The sequence below is a fragment of the Megachile rotundata genome, chromosome 14 (assembly GCF_050947335.1).
Source record: "Megachile rotundata isolate GNS110a chromosome 14, iyMegRotu1, whole genome shotgun sequence".
In the NCBI taxonomy this organism is placed as follows: domain Eukaryota; kingdom Metazoa; phylum Arthropoda; class Insecta; order Hymenoptera; family Megachilidae; genus Megachile; species Megachile rotundata.
In genome coordinates, this window is record NC_134996.1 from 14,677,352 (window position 1) to 14,697,281 (window position 19,930).

General features: G+C 39.0%; 1 protein-coding gene across 2 annotated transcripts; it reads right to left on the minus strand.

Moving 5' to 3' along the window:
• Nucleotides 1–35: 35 nt before the first annotated feature.
• Atf3 (Activating transcription factor 3) lies at nucleotides 36–19,673 on the minus strand. Of its 2 annotated transcripts, none has more exons than XM_003707598.3 (4): nucleotides 19,558–19,673; nucleotides 4,514–4,718; nucleotides 3,387–3,523; nucleotides 36–3,117 (listed from the first exon to the last, which is right to left on the minus strand). In XM_003707598.3, the coding sequence occupies exons 2-4, from the start codon at nucleotides 4,695–4,697 to the stop codon at nucleotides 2,683–2,685; spliced, it is 756 nt and encodes a 251-aa protein (XP_003707646.1). In that variant the 5' UTR covers nucleotides 4,698–4,718; nucleotides 19,558–19,673; the 3' UTR covers nucleotides 36–2,682. The 2 variants fall into 2 exon arrangements, with proteins under 2 accessions (XP_003707646.1, XP_003707645.1); XM_003707597.3 differs by having other exon boundaries at nucleotides 4,460–4,718.
• Between the last annotated feature and the right edge of the window lie 257 nt (nucleotides 19,674–19,930).

Sequence of the window (19,930 nt, forward strand, 5' to 3'; positions counted from 1 at the left end):
ATGAATTAATTTCAACCAAGAACAACAAATAAATATTAGTATCGAAGGCACTTTTATTTAAAGAATAAAATTTTCCCTTAGGTTACAACGATAAAATTTTGTCAGCCATTTTTCTAGTCATTTGATTCAATGCATCTCTCCTAGGGAAAAATAGCTGTCGCATGGAAATCCATGGCCAGGTACTCAGTAATAAAAGACAATAGTACAATTTTGTTACAATTAATAAAATCTTATATACTGTTTGCTATTTTGTTATTAAAGTTATTTTGCTCTTATTTTCTAGAAAGACTTTTTAATACATTTTACTAATAAGATAATGAACTTAGAGCCCGATACCATAAATGACTGTATCTGGGATTTTAATAATGGCAGTATATATTGGATAGCAAACGTAATTATATCAAACTACACTCTATATTTAAAAAAGAATAGTAAATTTTGTTGATGATTTTTAACAGAACGTGTATTTCCTAGAACACGATCAGAATTTTTATAAAAAAGAAAAAATGCAATACTTCCAAAACAGTCTGCAAATTGTCCACAAAAAGAAAAATAATCAAATAGTGATTGCTTAATATAACTGCGTGTGATAAATCCAATACTTAAAGATTGTTTAGTACGTCGATAATATTAATAATAATTTCACCGTGTTCGGATTTTCTTCTCAATATGTCAACAATAGAAAAAGATTCGTATATAAATATAAACTCTTGATAGGTCTGATACTTTCTGAACTTTACATTAGCAAATAGACATCGATAATATATTTATACACTTAACGTGTGTATTAAACTATTAAATACTCTCTTCAGGCAACTTAATAAAATTTATATAAAAAGCAAATATATATATATGTAGCACCACACGTGTGCAATTGTCACGTGTTGACATTCGTTCTACGCATTAAAAAAAAACATCCCTATTAATGCTCGTAGATGCTTAATCTCGTGAAGAATAAGAGGAAGACTTTGTCTCACTTCACGTTTCACGAAGTGCAAGAAAAATCTTCTCCTTCATTAGATGAACTGGCGGTAACATTCCGAAGATGAAAAGCATTTTTAGTCCGTGGACTATTTAGGCGAGTCGCGTTTGGCTAAGTATTAAACTAGCTTCCATAAATTGCAAAAACGCTTAAGCGTAGCCCAAAGTGCGTTTGCCGAATTTTCACAATCGATAATTTTGTAGCACAACTTGTTCCGATCGACTAATAGTTCTGTAGATTCTTTGGCATTTCTCTGTGTATCAAATGTACAAAAATTGATGAAATCACGCACTTAGAGTTATACGGATTAAATTTGAAAGTAATTCCTGATACTTGTTTAGCGCAAACGCACCTGGGGAGGGTAACTACCCACAAAATTGAGGTATGTCGTTCGGTTTTTGTCATTAATCGTCATGTACTTGTACGTGTTCATTAACTGTTAATGACGCGCGCGCATGTGTGTTTGTATTCATATGTGCGTGTCTGCGAGTGTAAATACATAACATACGTATATCCGTATAAAACAGCGATGGACAAATCGTGAGTCCGCCGAAAGACTTACGGGCACTGGTGTACATAGTGACTTCAAATTGAAAAATTTAGAAATCTAAAAATTTGACAATTTAAAAATATAGAAAGTACAAATTATAAAATTACGAAATGAACCCATCAGTACCCGCGAATATACACCTGCACTTCGATGCACCGCTGCGGGCACAGTTGCCCATCACTGTATATAAAATATGCACATTTACAATATTAAATATCGTTCGATTATTCGTATAATTATAAGTATCCTTTGAACGCGTTACAGAACCGCGTCGCAATAGTCGTGAACAATATCAGAAGACTTACGCTGAGTTACGAGTTATACTTGGTTTCTCACTGGTGAATCGAGAAGCGGTCGCGTGTGAAAAAAATAACGGCAATAACGCAGACTGCAATTTTAAAGGGACTCTCGATTCTCACTTAAAATAACCAAAACATCTTTGCGATGCTCAATTTAAAATATTGATTGATAATCATAAAAAAAATTATCTTAATTGGGGATCAAAAAGAAAACAAACTTTTCTTCAATTTTCAATATCTCGAGCATCGCAAAAACGATTCGTTCATACCTTACATTAATTATATCTTAGAATGTCACAGTACTTATGTTCGAGGAATTGGTTACTTACTTTCAAGAAGGGTTACTTTCAAGGAATGTCTTCAGGCGTTCAACGTCGAACGTTTCGAGTATAAAGGATCGTGTTAAAAAGAGAAGATAGAGGACAAAGAGAAAGAGAAGAAACAAGAGCGACGCTGCTACCATAATCAACTTACGAGCTACAAGACTTGCGATTAAACAGAGAAGGGAGATCCAGGAAGTCCGATTTACCGGAAACGAAAGGATCACACATTTGCACAGAACGAAATCCTGGTCTTCAGTTAACTCGGATGTTTCCACTTTTCTAGTGTCTTCATTGGCGCAACTAGGATTCAACGCGTTAGATCATTGTCATACAGTTTATCACCCCATCAGGTCATCACAACATTCGTCTAGGGGATCCTGTCTAATTGCGCCAATGTGTCTTCTTGGAATGCATACGACCGTTCGTTCACCAGCTTCAACAAAACTACCCCCAGCAGCTTCTCCAAGCCGGTAAACCGGATTTCCTCAAAGGCAACTCCTCAGACGTTGCTTGCGATGGATAAAGCTATTAAACCGTACAACCGGTGTCCGTGGTGGGCACGTACGGGCTCTCCTGCCGATAAAACTCGCCCTCGTACTCTTCCACCTTCACCGGGTACTCCGTCACACAGTTCTGAGGTTGATTCAACGCTGGAGGAGGTTGCACGAAGTTCTCTTGGTAACTGGGCAACTGCAGCGGCTCCGCGTACTGCTGATAAGAGGTGTCGTTGCCGCCTTGCTTCAGACACGTTGGCCTGTGGAAGCTCAACATGTCCACCAGCCTACGCCTCTGTGTCTCCAGCTCCTGGATCTGCGACTTCAAGTCGTGATTTTGCGTCTCCAAGATCTCTGACTCCTTTACTAGGATCACCGTCTTTTCTCGCTTCTTTAGTCGACACTTTGTGGCTGCGATCTTGTTCCGTTCGCGTCGTCTTCTACGCCTTTCCTCGTCCTCTGGTGTCAGCTGAAAAGAATAGTTGAGTTTTTGACGGCTGTTCGGTGGATGTCGAGAGAATATAGGTAGAAGTTTTGTAAAACATTTCATCGGATGATCTAACGAAATATTACAGTCTTGTTCTGCATGTTTGAGATTGAAATCCAATTCGAGGGTTTTGAATGCCGAAGGGCAAACTCTTGAAATCGATGAGACGGTGACTTACAGCACAAATCGACCGACATCACAACCGCATTATCGTTTTATTAACGAGAACAGTATGTGAGTAAATTTCTTACTCCACTGCGGTTGTTGTTGTTTCCCGCTTCGTCCTCTTCCTCGTCGTCCGCGCTGCCATCTTCCTTCTTCGTCCTCTTCTTGGTGTCATCTCCGCTACCGTTGGCTCGTCTTTTTGTTTGTAGCGTCAACTTCAATCCTGCAATATTTATTTATGAATTAATTACAATTCAAAGTTGAAAAAATTGACGCGACTTTATAACACACAATAAAGTTTTACTCGTATCGCTACATTTATTACATTGTTAACATTATCAGGGTATTAATATTATTTTATCGAACATAGTCGTTTATCTAATTTTAGATTTCTTATCGGTAGAGTACTGTAATTGTAAATAACGCTACATAACAACAGTATAAATAATAGAGTTGTAATCGAGCATATAATATTTATGCCACCAGAAAGATACACAAGTTTGTAGGTGAGTTTTAATAAAAAAAATTCGGAATTTCTAGATCGAACAAAGTAACAGAAATAAAAATAAAAGTATTCATCTAGAGAAAAGATGCAGCATTAAAGAGCAGTTATATAATGGTTATGGCAGTAACATTGCAAAATTGTACCATCACTCGTTTCTGTCTCGCCTCGTTTATATATCTCGTCCTAGTTACGTGAGACGTGTTTTACTTCCTTCGTATCATTTGTTCATCTTCTGACATCTTCAATAATAAATAGCTGATTTTAGTAGGCGTGAAGATATACCGTTGGATATTTATTACCTTACATTATCTTTTTTATTCACATTTTACAGAATCCTTACGAATGGAATATCTATAATGTGTAATGTACAGTTGGCTTTCTTGGGAAAAATCAACCTGACGATTTGGAAATCTACTTGTATTATACCCAACAGTACAAACTGAATGACAAACTATTATTAATTTAATCAGTAAAAAAGCTAAGAGTACAAAGAACTAGAAAGGCTAGTTTAGAAGCGAATCTTGAGATTCGAGGTAGTAAAGTTGAAAGGGTCAAAAACGTCCTTGGAATCGGTAGATTCGGCGGCAAATAAAGTAAGAAGAGTCGAAAGAGGAGCCGGTAGGATATCAAGGTCACCACCGGATGGATGGGTACCTTCTTTAATGAGCTGACTACAGGTGTGCTGAACACTCGGTGGGCTCGGCTCACCGCTGCTAGTCGAGTCCGTACGATCCCTGCTCTTCTCGTTCGTGTAACCCTCGAAGGGATTGGTCATGGCGATTAGGGAGTTTACGATTTCCGGTGTCCTTGGTGTGACCTCGGCCGCCGCGACACCGAGAAGACCCGCGGCAGCCGTTGGACTAGGATTCACGTTCACATTCAGGTTGTACATGGTCGGTTATTACCATTTAACCTGGAACAAGAACAGAAGAGTACCGAGGTGAGATTAGGCGGATGTGGAGGTGATCAGATCGGAGATGAACAACCAGCCTGGATAACAGTTATTATACCTTTTTGACGATGACACAGTTACGAATAATAGTGATTGTTCAACTTAATTGTTTAATAACATTCAGTTCATGAAATTCATTAATAAAACATATCATCGCGTTCGTAGATCTTTAGAACCCTAATTCTATAAATTCTTATAATTGTTCCGACGCTAATTCTATCCAATTGGAACTCCTGTCAAAACTTTCAGCTACCGAAACATGGCCCGAAGGTGCTAAAGCGTTCAAGAAATTAGCAGAATTTTTGTAGAGAGGCAACAGTGACACATCGATTTTGACGATTTATTTCTCTCAACGGAACAAAGTCTAAAGTTTAAGTAAATTTCGTGGAACTGTCGTTAAATAATTAGCGAATTCCTTCCGTGTTCGAAGAGAATTTCGATCTTGTCGCTTAACTGTATCTCGACGACATTTCCTGCTCGTAGAATCGTAGCCTCGTTCTATTCTGCCGATTGTGCATTCTTCTTTTCCGGGGAATGAGAAGAATATTGATACAGCCTTGAACGGGCGACTATTGAGCTCGAATCAATGCGAGAACAAAGAGGAATCCAGGCTGAATCGCGGTAACGCTGATAAACCGAACCGGAAGCTGAAGATCTCTATCGATGCCGCCAAGTGTAACCGGCTTTCGACGATTATCAAAAGTTGCAACGCGTTCAATAACGTTCGCCGATAATGGAACAGTTATACGACTAGCATTTCGAGCCGTCGTGACGTCTGATAACCGTTATCGGTTACGGAAGAACTCGGCAATATTGAAATCGAACGATCACGTAGCAAAAAGCGTTCGTTCGATTCCTTCTTACAATGGCGCGATCTGTAATTTTGTCCTGCGAAAGTTTGTTGGATGCGACATTAGTCTCGTTCTTAGAAGTGCTCGTTATATCAGCGATAGAATAAACATAGTAAATTCCTGGAAGAAAACAAAGTGGATATAATTGATGTATCGAGAGAACGGAAATCTAGAGGAAATTGCAACTAATCACACTTTTCAATTGTCTACGATCTTCCAGATCCCTCTATTGATCTAAGTCCCCAAATCCTTACGTTTCTCATGGATTCATATATTCGTAGATCGTTAGTGATCTCTAAAGCAAGTTCTAGCATCTAATTTGCTAATAATTCCTTTAGCCTAAATGTCACTGTCGTTCAAAATGCAGTTTGTGCGTGTAACGTTTCACGAACGTACATCAATAAGAATGCGTAAATCACAATATCGCGTTACAAAAGCCCGTTAAAATCTTAGTCGGAGTTGTGCAGTCGTTTCTTTGTGAGAAGAAGGTTGGGCAACTGGTAACCGAGCCGCAGTCCGAAGAATTCGATGGCTGAAAACAAACCGGGCCCCGATTCTAGCCTGGAGGACGAAGCCGTTTCTTTTTTAGAGGACACGTCGCGTGGAACGTGCTCGAATGCTCGCGTACACCCGTCAAAAATGTATTTTTGACGAGAATTGACAAGCTTTTAGCGTTTCCCCTACCGCGTCCACTTGTTTCGCCTCGCCCGATGGATTTTTGCGCGTCCTGGATAGATCGTGCACATCGTAGCCGCGTTATTTTTGCGATCTTCATTCGACGAGCACCGAGTTACGTAAGCATTCTGGCGGAAAGGTTACCGGAAGGTGGCTGTCTGTGTGCTCGATGGGAACGTTCCGGGATGATTTTTAGGCTCTCCGTGGTTCACCGTCCAAATCTGGACTTTCTGTAAATATGTGTCCTTTCTCGGTTGTGAAACACGTTTTACTTTTCTTCGCTTGTTTGATTTGGGAGGATGTTAGAATTTAGAGCTTGTAAAATTCAAGAATTTAGAGCTTGGTAATTTGAAGAGCTAGAAAAAATAAAATTTTTGGATTCTATAGATTCGGAAATCGTGGAATTTGAAGATTCGTAGTTTGAGAACGTGGGCGTTTAAATGCGAAAGCCCGATAAAATCGAGTCACTGGTCCTTCTCCGAGCAGAGGACCCTTTCTCTCTTTTTGTGAGAGTGCCAGATGCAAGAGCGTGTGCGTGAGAGAGATCGGAGTTTCGTAAGAATTTGATCGTTCCGTATTCGGAGCCTAATGCCCTTGCAACTCCTTCTTCGTAGCCTTCTATGGTTCCTCCTTCTCTCAGCCAGTGTTTCTGACTGTGTGACTCCTCCGACATTTCCCGCGCAGTTCTCCGGACAACCGTAAAATGGACTTCCTCGGACCGGATCTCCTCTGATTGTGTGTTTGGGTCGGAGACGACCCATGGTCCCCTCCGCCACAGGCAAACCCACTGACCTATATGTTGCGGAGGAAGATGACTCGCAGGCGCTCATCGCAGCGATGGCCTCGAAGTGATCTTGAATTTGAACAAATTCTAGCTTTGCTGGCCTTCTTTAAAAAGTTACGTCGTTTTAAATTCGATCATGAAAGAACGTAAGATTATTAAAGAACGCGATCATAAAATATTAGTGCTTAATTTAATAAATGATTAATCTGGAGCAATAGGTGCATCTATTGGCCGAGTTTAAACAGCTGTTGTATTCATACATTAAGCGAATTACCTCGCGTAATTCTCTGTCAGAATGATCTTGTACTCTTGTCGCAACGAACTACTTGCTCTAACACCTTGAGCGAAACATGCATGTGCGTTTAACATGATTCTGATATCCCGATGGGATAAGTACATTTATTTTGCAATATACTAAAGGACATGTATTGCATTAATAATTAATTAGTTTAATTACATACAGAGAAGTAACGCGAGTGAATATATTTTACAATGGAAATGGAATTTGTAAATGGAAGGAAGAGAGTAAGTGAATTCTTGCGTCTAATTTTCTCTTGTCTTCTCTGGCGTGTTTAGTCACGCTGATTAAACGGAAAGACGATAGAGAGGAACGCGAATCGAGGCCACGAAGCGGAAGAAGGAAGAACGCTTTGATTTTAAAATTGAGCTACGAAAATAGCTTGATAAATAAAATCAAAAAAGTACACAATCAACTTCTCGTTGCAAGTAGATTCTAATAACAAACTAATTTAATTAGTTCAAACAGTTTTCTTTCTTCGCTTCTCTTTAAAGCGCAGTGTACACTTTTGTAAATACAAAATCAACAAAAACACGTTTCTAAAAAAATAACAAAATAACAGTTCCGTTCCACAAATCTTACTAATTTATTGCAAATGCGAGTTTCATAGTAATCGAACAGGATACAACAATCCCTATTATAAAACACGGAAAAACCCGCAGTTTATCTGGAATCGCAAGAAAAAGAAAAGAACTTTATGCAAACTATGTTTTCTCGAAATACACGTGCCAAAATCTCGTTAAGTTTTCAACGATACGCAAATAACACAAAAAACAACAACAGGGAAAACAGAATATTCGAAGGAATCCGTTGGAAAATCTGGCAAATAATCGATCGACCGATTATGCGATAGAAGGATCATACGCTCGCATAATCGACGGCTGATAGGAGGCCGCTGCAACAGATTGAAATAATAATCCGTGAATCGAGTTTGTTTGAATGGGAACAGGTGTCCGATCGAAGCCGTCGCCTCTGCACGTTGTTAAACGTATAAATAGAAACCGTTTGATTTTGATGTATGCCACGAACGCTTTGGTATTCGGCGGATCTTTCGTTGAAAGATTCACGAAATAAAAGTTACTATGCTATTTTATTTTTCTAGCTTACTGAATTCTCGTTATACTCTCACCTATTAGATCACAATGCGTTGCATTCGTATGTACTGCAATACGTTATATCACAACACATAGCAACATAACGAAAATCCCCTGTACTAAAACTCCTATCGCAGTTATGTCAGTTACAAGATACACTATCACCAAATGACTAACCTTTTATCAGTTCGATTGTAACTTCTTTCGTGGTACTAATTGCGAGCGTACTTCGATTAAAATTAACCTTTCGTGATCAAATGGCAGAACAACATGATCTGACCAATTTTATAACGTTTATATCTAATCCATGACCAATTTAGTCGTCGTTTAATATAACACAGACTTACTCGAAAACAAATTTTTCTATACGATTCACAAATTTACCAATAAAACGCATTGAGAATTAAATTTTATAAACAATAAATAACGAACGTGATAATATTTCGAAATGTATCCATTTGAACGACACGAATAATATTACTTGCGTTAAGTTCTGATAGAAAAGTCTTGTTTATCGGTGTTGTTCGGTGTTCGGTTACCTTAAACGTGAGCGTGAGTTCTCCGGAAGGAAACAAAGGTTCCTCTGTGGCTTGCTACAGTGCTGAATGTTCCTTTTATCCGGCGATAAAGTTGATAAAGTTTCCGCTAACATTATTGGATAGCGCGAAGTATTTTAGTTTAGTCTCGGTGGCGGGTGTGTCGTTTTCTAATAAACAATGCATTCTTTGACAGAGAACGATCGTTTCACGGGTTTATAAGAAATGTTTGAATGTTGAAAAAGCATCGGGATGTAAATCCATCGAATATAAATCGTCGATAATCCGCAGGCGTCACTCTCAAACGTGATTTATTTATCTTGAAGGTGAATTCGAGACGAACGATTTTCACGAGACGAAGAAAACAAGACGAAACGATATCCTAGGTCGAGGTATATATTATCGGGAGATTAACGGAGACACGCGGTTAAAAATGGCCGAATAAAAGCGCGGAGATTCGAGCGAGAATAAGAATGAAGGCCCATTGGAAAACACGTTTGCCGTTGAAAAATGAAGAAAAAATTCGTGAAAGCGTCGAAGAGATATACATAAACGTATGCAAATGTTGCACCGGTTTCAGCCGTCGCTTCTCTTGTCGCTCTCTGATTATTCCATATTTGCGATTATTATCCACGGGTCAAGAGGAAAACAACTATTCCAGATTTTCTTATTATTTTGCGCAAAGAAACAAAATATACTTTCGGCCGAGCTCTGTTATCGATTATGCCTGTAAAGTTTCTCTTCGGGTTCTTTTTCTTTAGTTTACACCAGCAACCTTTTTCGCTTAACCTTGTCTTCTTTTAATCGAACTGGTTTCTCCCGCCTTATCACTCGATTTCGTACACGTTCTCATTTTCACGTTCCCTCATTTTTTCTCTTCAAACGTTCTCAAATACTTTCGGATAATTTTGAGCAGCTATGAAATTCCTTGTACGACACTTACAAGATAGTTTGCGGTACTTTGAAATACTTTGAGACGCTGCATAGATGTATCATTCGGTCACAATGAAAATAGTTTCGAGTGCGTCATGTTACTTGAAGTAACAATGAGAGGAGAGTTTCGTACCTACGATCCCTGGTGGCGAACGATGCATCGTATCGGAGCGTGGCTCGTAAAACGCAGCGTGCGTCAAGCACGGGTCATAAATACATCGGGCAACGATATATCGAAGGTGGCCCCTTTCCGCAAAAGCGAGATTGCGACGAAAATTCGCGCGGACCAAACGATTAATTCTCAAGATCCTCGAGTTTCCCTCTGAACATGTGCCACGCGATTTTCACACCGCCCGGGTCATCGGGACCCTCCGGAAAAGCGAAAATCCCTTCGAGGGTAGGAAAAAAAGCAGATCCCTCCGGGATGATCGGCCAAGGACGTTGCGAGATTCCCGGGATACCATATCGGCCCGCGTCTCTACACACTTTCTGATTACCTTCGATCCTTTTGAAGTATTTTTAGATGCTTTGAGGCACTTCGGACATCTTTGAAATAGGACGAAACGCGTTGGAACGCGTCGAGTTCGGTTTGACACGTTTTGAGATGCTTTCGAATTGCTTTGAAACGCTTGAAATCACTTTGAGGCGTTACGAAGCTCCGAATACGTTTGGAAATACTTTCAGATAATTTGGGATGCCCCGCAAAATACTTGAACGTTCTTTACAATACGTTTGGAACGGTTGCGGACACTTTGCAGCCAGTTTGGAGTACTCTTACGTGCTTTAAGAAGTTCTGAAATGCCTCAAGGTCATTTAGGGTCCCATAAAGTGCATGCAAACATTTTGTAATACTCGCGAGACGCTTTGAAATGCTTCAAACGATGTCGAAGTACTTTAGAAGCCTCTGAATAGCCTCAAGGTCTTTCAAAGTCTCTATAGGTATCTCAAATTGCATAAAAATATTTTGCAATACCTTCGAGACACCTCGAGGTACTTGATACGGAACTTTCACGCAGGTTTCAGATAGTCCTGAAAAGTGAAAAATTTCCCGCGATAACGAACACATTTTGCAATATTACATAATTACCCGTCGTTCGTCGGTCCGATGTTACGACCGACATAAAAGAAGTCGTATGGTGTACGGGGAGAGTTTCACTAAGGAAGAGCGATATTCGTACACGGGAAAGAGAGAGGGAGAGGAAAAAAGACGAGATCGTTGTACCGAGAGAGTAAGAGAGCTTGCGCAACCGGTGCCCATCTGGCCAGAAAGCTTTTATCGTGCTTTTTCGGTACGGTCGTCGACATAAGCGTGGGCGGCCTAATTCCAACGGCTGTCGTTTCTGCAACGTACGCGTCCGATCGCCAATAGAAAGAACAGATCCAGTCCTCTTCCTGTGTATCGAAATCCCATCGACACTCCTACGAAACTAGCGATCTGTCCACGACTTTACGATGCACGATTCGTTGGAAACGAGATCAAAGAGAGAATAAACAGGAAAAACATTGGAACGTATTGGCAAAAAATTCCTGTAACTAGGAAATATTAGACTTCAGTCGCCAGATGAGCTATTCAGGCCCTAAATATGAAATCTGAGGTCTAAGTACCGGAAGGAATCTAGGGTCCAAAAGGTCGCCAGCATAAATAGAACCGATAGAAACGCAGATCGAATGTTTAGAAATTCGTCCAACAGCAAACAGTGAGATACATTGTGATCAACGACAGACAACCTCTCACTCTCTGTTTGATGATATCATGAAGGAATCATCTGTTATGATGATGAACATAGAGCCACGTTGAGAGTTCTTTTCGTCCCAGAGAATTTAAACGAGAGGAAAGTAGAATATCCTCCTTAAAACGTCGCGTGTTCGCAAGACAGCAAAGTTCATATTTTGGAGAACAGAGTTACGCAATGGCCAGATAAGTGAATTCATTCCTGGAGGATTAAACTTTTACTACGTAAAAAATAAAAGCTCACGCACAGATAAGAAGGTTCAAGACTGATAAATATATGTAGATAATATGATTCATGTTTATCGTGTGCGTTTCAAAAACTGGCTAACTTGGACTTTGAAAATTTTCATGGCCACAAGCTTTATGGAATCTGTTCCAAGTACGAAGGAGTACCGCGAAGAAGGTGAGAGGTTAACGCGAGAGAAAAGAGTTCGAAAAGTCAATGCCTTTGGGGCATGGTGTGGCTTGTCAAACTGTAGCTCACTTTCTAACGACACCAATTGCTCAATACCACTTTTTACTCCAAAATTTGTATACCACATACTTTCTTAAGTACAATGTTCTTATACAAAGGTACACAAATTCTCGAAAAGGCTATTTTTAATATAAAAACTTGTTTAAAAAAAGCGTCCTTCGACTAAGAATTAAACGTGACCGGAAAGGGTGATCAAGATGGAAACGAGTTTCGGGAGGAACACGAAATTACCTTTAATGTGGAATGGCTTTAATGGGAACGAAAGAGAAATAACAATAAGAGAACATTACGGTGCTATCTGTCCCAATTATGCCACTTTAATTACGGCAAATTACTTTACCGGTGCCCCGGAGCATGACGTTACCTACAGCTAGCCAGTGTTTCACTTTTACGAATCGTTTCTGAAAATCTCCGAAACCCGAATAATCCGGCAGCAACTTTGTAAACAAACCTATCGACTTCTGCATCTCATTTGCATCTTACTCCGTGAAGTGCACACGATAAATATCTATCCAAGTATGTAAAGCAGACGATTAGGTATCCGTTCCGCTGCGATGTCTTAATTAAATGCCACAAGAGATAAAGAACGGAATTAGATTCTCGGGTTTCTGTGAACTCTATCAATGTTCAGTTTGTATTCGTGCTACGATTTAATCCACTAACTATGCTGCTATAAATCACTGTATGCTTGCAAGATAATGTGGAGATAATAACAATAACAGAGAAATTCTTGGATTCTGTTTGCCAGTTTTTTAAAGAACAATGAGTTATTCCGAAGAAATAATTTGTAAAATGTAAACGAATTTTTAGTTCGCAATTTGGTATGTTGTCTTAAAAAAATGTCTGTTAAATTTTTTAGCTTGGGCAAGTGCTGGAAGGGTTAAAGAACACGATCGAAAGACGATCGAATGGCGTTCATTACCGAAAGGTCCTGGCGTTTCCTACGCACCGTTCGTCCCGCACTATGTTTGGTGTTCGCTAACGAAATTTATGCTTCCTGTCTGCCCGTAACGCGACCACACTCTTGTCGACGATCATGTAATTTACATATGAAGTTCACATGTGTGAGCTTTGTCTATGAACGTCGCAAAACTGCCTCCGGCAACGAAATAAGAAATCGCCGTAACGAGTTTACGTTTCGTAGTCACGCACACAAATGCGTTTGTAAATATTGCATGCAATTTCATCGAACGAGTTACGTTAATGAACGATATGCATCGATTGGAAAATTATTAGAGAATTCATTGGGGACCTGTCGAAGATCACGGATATTCTGAGCTTTACCGATAAACTGGGAATTACTAGGTTGCTATTATTACGAATGAACTAGTAGATTAAAATGAATACTCTTCAGATTAAACTTTTACGCGAATCGATAGAAATTATTCGCTTAGGAAAAGGTTATAGTTCAATATCGTTTATAGCAACGATCGATTTTATGATAAAGAACGAGATGGAGCATTAATAACTGTGGATTCTGAGTAACACGAGACCTCCGCAGTGTTCATAGCAGATCGCATGATATACTGGCCTCTTGAGAAACCTCAAATTCCGATATACATCAGTGGAAGAACTCGAGAGTTCTTCAAGAATCCTCTTCAAGTCGAAGCAAGTCGAGGTTGTGACAGACTTCAAAATCAATGGTGGGAAAAGGAACTACGAATTTACTGTCCCTTAATCAATTTAAAAGTGTGAACGTTTGTTCTCTGACAGTAGGATCTCTTAAGAACTATTTGTTTAAAGTCTGAAAACTGTTTAAACGTGGGTGTACAAATTTTTGCTGGCTCTCATGGATTCTCAGGATACGAATTTGCGCCCGTATGCGAAGACGATTCCCCAAGAAGGGAGAACATCATGCGGGTACAGAAGACATCAATCTCCATTAATTGTTCCCCTCGTAACTGTTTCTTCGAAACACCACAGTTGAAACGGATGCAGTTGGTTTCAAGAGTTGTTCGAGCAGTTTGCGCATCTTCGACGTACTCGAGATATGGAAAAATTTCGGCACTTTAATTTTCTAATCGATGTCTTTCAACTGCAATAATTGCGTACGTTTGAAACTACGATAATGTTCCAATTAACATTTGCAACTTTACAATAGTTAGCACAATAATTATCATAACAATATCTTAAGCGATACGATAAATTCCCAGTTAATATTTTCCGATAACCGCTTAGAAAATCTATTTGGCTAAATTCTGAGAATTATAGAATCGAGGTAAGGATAACGATGCACAATATTATGCCGGTAATTTATCGCGAACGAGCAGCAGCAACAAATCTGTGTCACTTTAGAGATCAAAGCAAAGTCGAAGTGTACCACGAGTGGATTGCTTCTTTAAATTGCTCCTGCAATGCTGACAGAATGGCACGACAGTTGTAAATAATGCTCACGATATAACGCTAATAACAATTCCAGACTGAATTACTTGATCTCTTATGAAACAGAGAAATTTGTAGGTGTTTGGTATTTTGATTGGCTAATGAACCCTTATTTCTCAACGATTCACTCTTTACAAGAACAAATGGACTGTTCTCTTTTTTTCACAGCATCAATCACACACTCTGTCCACAGTGTAACATTAAATTCGGATGCAATGTATGAAGATTAAGACAACTTATTGAAGAGTTGAAATTAATATTAAGTTGAGAAAATTACGTAAAGTGAAAAGTAAGGATTTCTACAAAAATGTCTTATTTTTGTAAGTTTTGAAATAAAGTATGCTGAATTGACACGAGATGGAAATCATCGTGATTACAGAGAGACTCATAAATTATTTCATTAATAAATGGTTGTGATTATACCTCAGAATAAATAACTTCGTATAATTAATCTGTCGTGTATTACAAAATAATTGCATACACCGTTCTGAATATTAATCACGGGAATGAACATAGTGAAGTACAAACCAATGTAACATACGCTATTAAGTTTCGTTAGTGATTAAATGAACAAGATGTTCGAAAAGTAATTAAAAGAGTTTGAATTTATTTCAATTATAATTATTGCAACTATTATGCAAATATTAAAATAATTTCGAAAATGTTCTGATTACAAGAAATATGAATACTAAAACAGTGTATAAATATTTAAATAACAGAAGTATAAAGTAGGAAAACCAGCAGTGAATTATGACCTTAATGTTTGATTAATAACACGGAATCGGAGGCTAATTTATGTAAATCCCGGCTGAAAAAATGATTAGTCTCAAGTTCTCGTTCTAATTATCCGAGATGTAATTGCACTCGTCCCATTACGCGTTCGATTAATCGAACAACATCGTCGATCAAAGGTGTACTCGTGCTTGCAGAGAAAGCGGTAAAAAATACCAATAGCGAGTAAAAAAAAAGCGGTGGCAATACAACAGGAGGGCAAAAATAAACGCGTACGTGCTTAATGAACATCGAGGAATAAATTGAGTGTTAATTTATGCGGATCCTTGCATTGAAAAATCACCGTTATGCTAATTAAGTACGGCGCAATTATTAAATGAGAAAATATTACAACGAACTGATACGAATTTCTATTTTTAAAAGCAACAATGACTTTTTGCGACGATAGACCGTTTAAAGCGGTCATAATAATTCCATTTCCATACTTTTAACATACATATCGTTACGTTCGCGAATATTTCATATTTGGCCTTGTGCTGTCACGGTATTGGTGTAAATAGAAATCTTCGTTATAGCTGTGCAGTTACTGTAAAATTAAGCTTCAACGTTTCAAACTCGAAATCCTCCAAAAAAAATCCTTCGCTTCTGTCACTTTAATCCATCACTAAATGTTGCAACTTAATCGTAACATATTCGTATGCATGAAAAGAGTTTGCAAGTCAGCCAGTATAATTGAATAATGATTAAATGATCTAGATTTAGTTAAGCAAGAATGATAATTGCCGGTTGTTCGCGCTTAAATTCATCCTATCACCATTTCTCTACGATGCAGATTAGCATTTTAAATTCAATCGGTACATTGACGCCCTTGAACAATAATGGCCTCCCCCACCATTTCTTTTTTCCCCGTCCGCCTCTCACTCTTTCACCGTGACAACTTGCAAATCCAGTTATATCATCTCTCTCGACTTTGTAATCAGCTGTGAGCAACGAGGTGGCTCTCCTCTTTCTATATGTACGTACAAGTATATAGACTCTTTTCGAGCTAAAACTCCGCGATAAATCAACCGCGAGAGAGCTTTTATCCGCGCCACGATTTTCCCTTGACCGCGGTAAATTCAATTAACGCGCTGACTGACATGGGGGTCATTGGTGACTGGCGTCCTAAGAAGTTTCATATTATTGAATAATTAAAAAGGGAAATACGAGTGAAATCTATGAACAGTAATGGTGTAATAATAAAATTTATTATTTGACCAATAAGACCATTATTGCTCATCGATGATTGGTAAAAATGAAATTGAAAGCCTTCCGTTACAAGTGCAGCCTTGCACATAACGAGCAGGGATGAAGAAAATCGATAGACATAGACAACGAGGCTGTTCGAAATTCTAGCAACGAAGGTGAAAACGAAAGAAGAACGATGAAAGCGAGATAAAACAAGGTAACTCCACACCTGCGAAGGTATTCGTTCGTCTAGTTGCAATATTTGACGGCCTTCGGCATTATGGAAATGCGCACGCTATCTGACATACGTGCAGATCCTGTATGGGCGAGTTTCGAAGCCGTAGACGATCTAAGAAATGAAATGTCAGTAAGGTCACGGTCGTGAAGGAGTCAGGATTCTTTGCCGACCTATCAGAGATAATTACTCAAAACTGTCGCGATACCGGCGAATTTCTCTCAAGGATTTATTAACAAAAGATTCAGTCAAATAAACTGTGTTTCGACGATGGAGTATTCAATTTCGAAGCGGGAGATTTTGAAAGTAGCGTGGGTGGATAATCTCGAGTGTGATTAACTTTGTACACCTTCGAGTGGAAACGTTCACCTCTATTATTTTCGAAAGTACAGATCTCTAGGTCGATCCTGGCCCGTGGTAAACAATTTGATTTTACAGAAGTACTTTCATCTAAGGAAATAGTTTCTAAGGCGTGCCTAAAATTGAATTTAAATTATCGATGATAGTTTCAATGGAAAGAATGTTCTCGAAAATAGAAAGACGAAAAGGCATTTCGTTGTTACGTTGTCCAACCTTGTAACTAATTATCACACCCAGCAGACTGCACCTTGAGAAGATTGGCACGTTTGCATAGTGAATGCAAAGATAAGATTATTGTTTTATAATGGTATCGGCCGCGGAGGAAGTTTACAAATGAAAGTAAACATTTAATCTTCGTGGTCTCCTGAATCTACATATCTCTCTCTTACACATACGAATTCAATTCGAATTTCAAGAATTATTTATTCGAGAGATTTCATCTTTAACCTAATCTTTATGGTAACGCTCAAAATTAAATATAAAAAATTCTAGCATAGATTGTTAAGCTTTACATGTACAAAGTCGCGAGTGCCAAGCATTAAATATTAAAATACATGCACGATTGTTCATACGCGATACTTATAATTCTATCTGCAGCCAAACTCGAACATGTAATGTCGCATCGATAACGTATCGATATACGTAACGAGGAACCGTTGGTAACTGTTTATCGTCATTAAAATATGAATCAGAAATCGACAGAGGACATATATATTTTCTAAATCAATTCGCGTTCATGTTCGAGCTACATAATCGATAGATCGTATCGTGAGCCACGCGTTCAATGTTCACCTCGAGATTCTACATCGCGGATAAACAATCGAATATCCGTAATCGAACGAGAATCGATTTGCATGGCTCGAATAAAAAAAAATTCGAATCGGACAAGTTTCCCCGCGAAAAGTTTGTTTCTTCACGGGTAAATATGTATGTTCCCTCGCGAGCACGCATTTCTAGTTAACACTAAGTCGTTCATAATAAACGTACTCCACGTTTGAGCCGGCGTAATACGAGGTTTTATGATTACGGTTATTTGTGATCCTACTTAACTCCACTTTACATGCCAATACAAACATTATACTTTCGTTCGTGTACATACGCGTGAAATTAACCCTGCATTGTACTCGAAATACCCGAGAAACAAAAACGAGAAAAATGATGAATAAAACGCGCTCGTAGAAGTGTTTAGTTTTAAATGTTTAGTTTAAGCATCGTATTGTGCAATCGAGAGTATTGGTACCGTGTGAGGATGCTATATAGTCTTTTACTAGATTCGTGACAATGTTGCCAATGTTCTGTTTCGCTATATTTAAGGTTCCCCACTTGCAAATGATCTTCGTGACACTGATATATTATTACGAGCAGTACCGCTGTTATATCGCCAGACAAACGGGACACTTGCCCTGAGCCCTGCGCTTAGGGACCGTTCAATTTTCGCAAAATTAAATAGTTCCGATATAACAATCTACGTATCAAATTTCACAGCGATATATAGCATAGCTATAGCGATGTATCGAATCGGTTGTATACCACATTGCGATGTAGCGAGCGGTGATATAATACGTAGCGGTATAGTCTACTAAGATGTTTCCAGTAATAACAATCTTTATCCCGGGCTCCAAAAACTCTAGCTACAGCGTTGATTACGAGACATCCTCAGGTGTCATGAGCCGTCCAAAGAACACGTACATTTCAGATTATAAAAAGTGGCCAAACACCAAAGTGTATTTTTGGTGAATTTTGTTTGAACAACTTTGCTGCACTTCTTATCGCGTACTAACCGATACTTAATCTTATAATTAACTTCATATTTATGAAAACATTCGATACACAGTGTTAGCGAGATTTCTCCGTTTCATATTACGAATCGAATACGAGATAAATATGAATTATTAGGAAGAAATAAAATGCAACTAGCTCTGTCGATGGAAGAAAGAGGAAATGATAAAAATACGGCAGAAATTGAGAGACAAGTGTTTCTTTATCTAGCAACAATGTACATGTACAATGTCACGAAGTACACGTCGTATTTAACATATTCTTCTCTCGATTCTTGCCGTAATATGCAACATGTTCGTAATAAAGCTCCACTCGGTAGCCGCACGACCTTGAATAACCGCGAACTCGATTTTCGCGATATTCGATCATAGAAGTTATCGCCGATAATTTTGACGTTTGTTTTAATGACAAATCTATCGATAATCTTTCATTCATAATCGTGTTTTTTAATACCGCGGAAAGGTACACAAACTATTACACTACAGAAATCGACGAAGAATTGTCATTAAAGTTTGCAACATGAGCCAGTAAAGCTCTTGACAATTTAATCCACGAAAAGATTTTAATGAAATTCCTGTCGTAGCCTCGTTTCCCTTTAATACACCCTCGAACTATATTACAAGAATAGCCGTACGCGACTCGACCTACAAAGAGCTTTATCACGTGCAGAGAAGACGGTTGTTTTAGGTGCGTGTACGGGGTCCTACCTTTTCAGTTGCGAACAACAACACAGCGTCCCGATACGCCCCACACCGTCCTTCTCCGTCGGCTGCCGGCGCACGACTGTGGATAATTCGCGGTTGCGACCGGCCTAGATATATACGAGCTATTTTTAGCGACTGTCGTCACTGGGAACGGCTGCGATTGGCCGACGATGACGTGACCGTAATTCGTGATTGGTCGATCTCGCGAATACGATGCGAGTACTGGTGCAGGCATGGCTTACGACTGGGCGCGACTCGCGGGCACGACATTTGTTGACATGAAACTGTCAGAGAATACGCGCTCCCTTAATATGCCGGCATTCGAGTTGCATTCGAATACATTTGGATGCAATGTGCGATTTCCTCGGATAAGAAT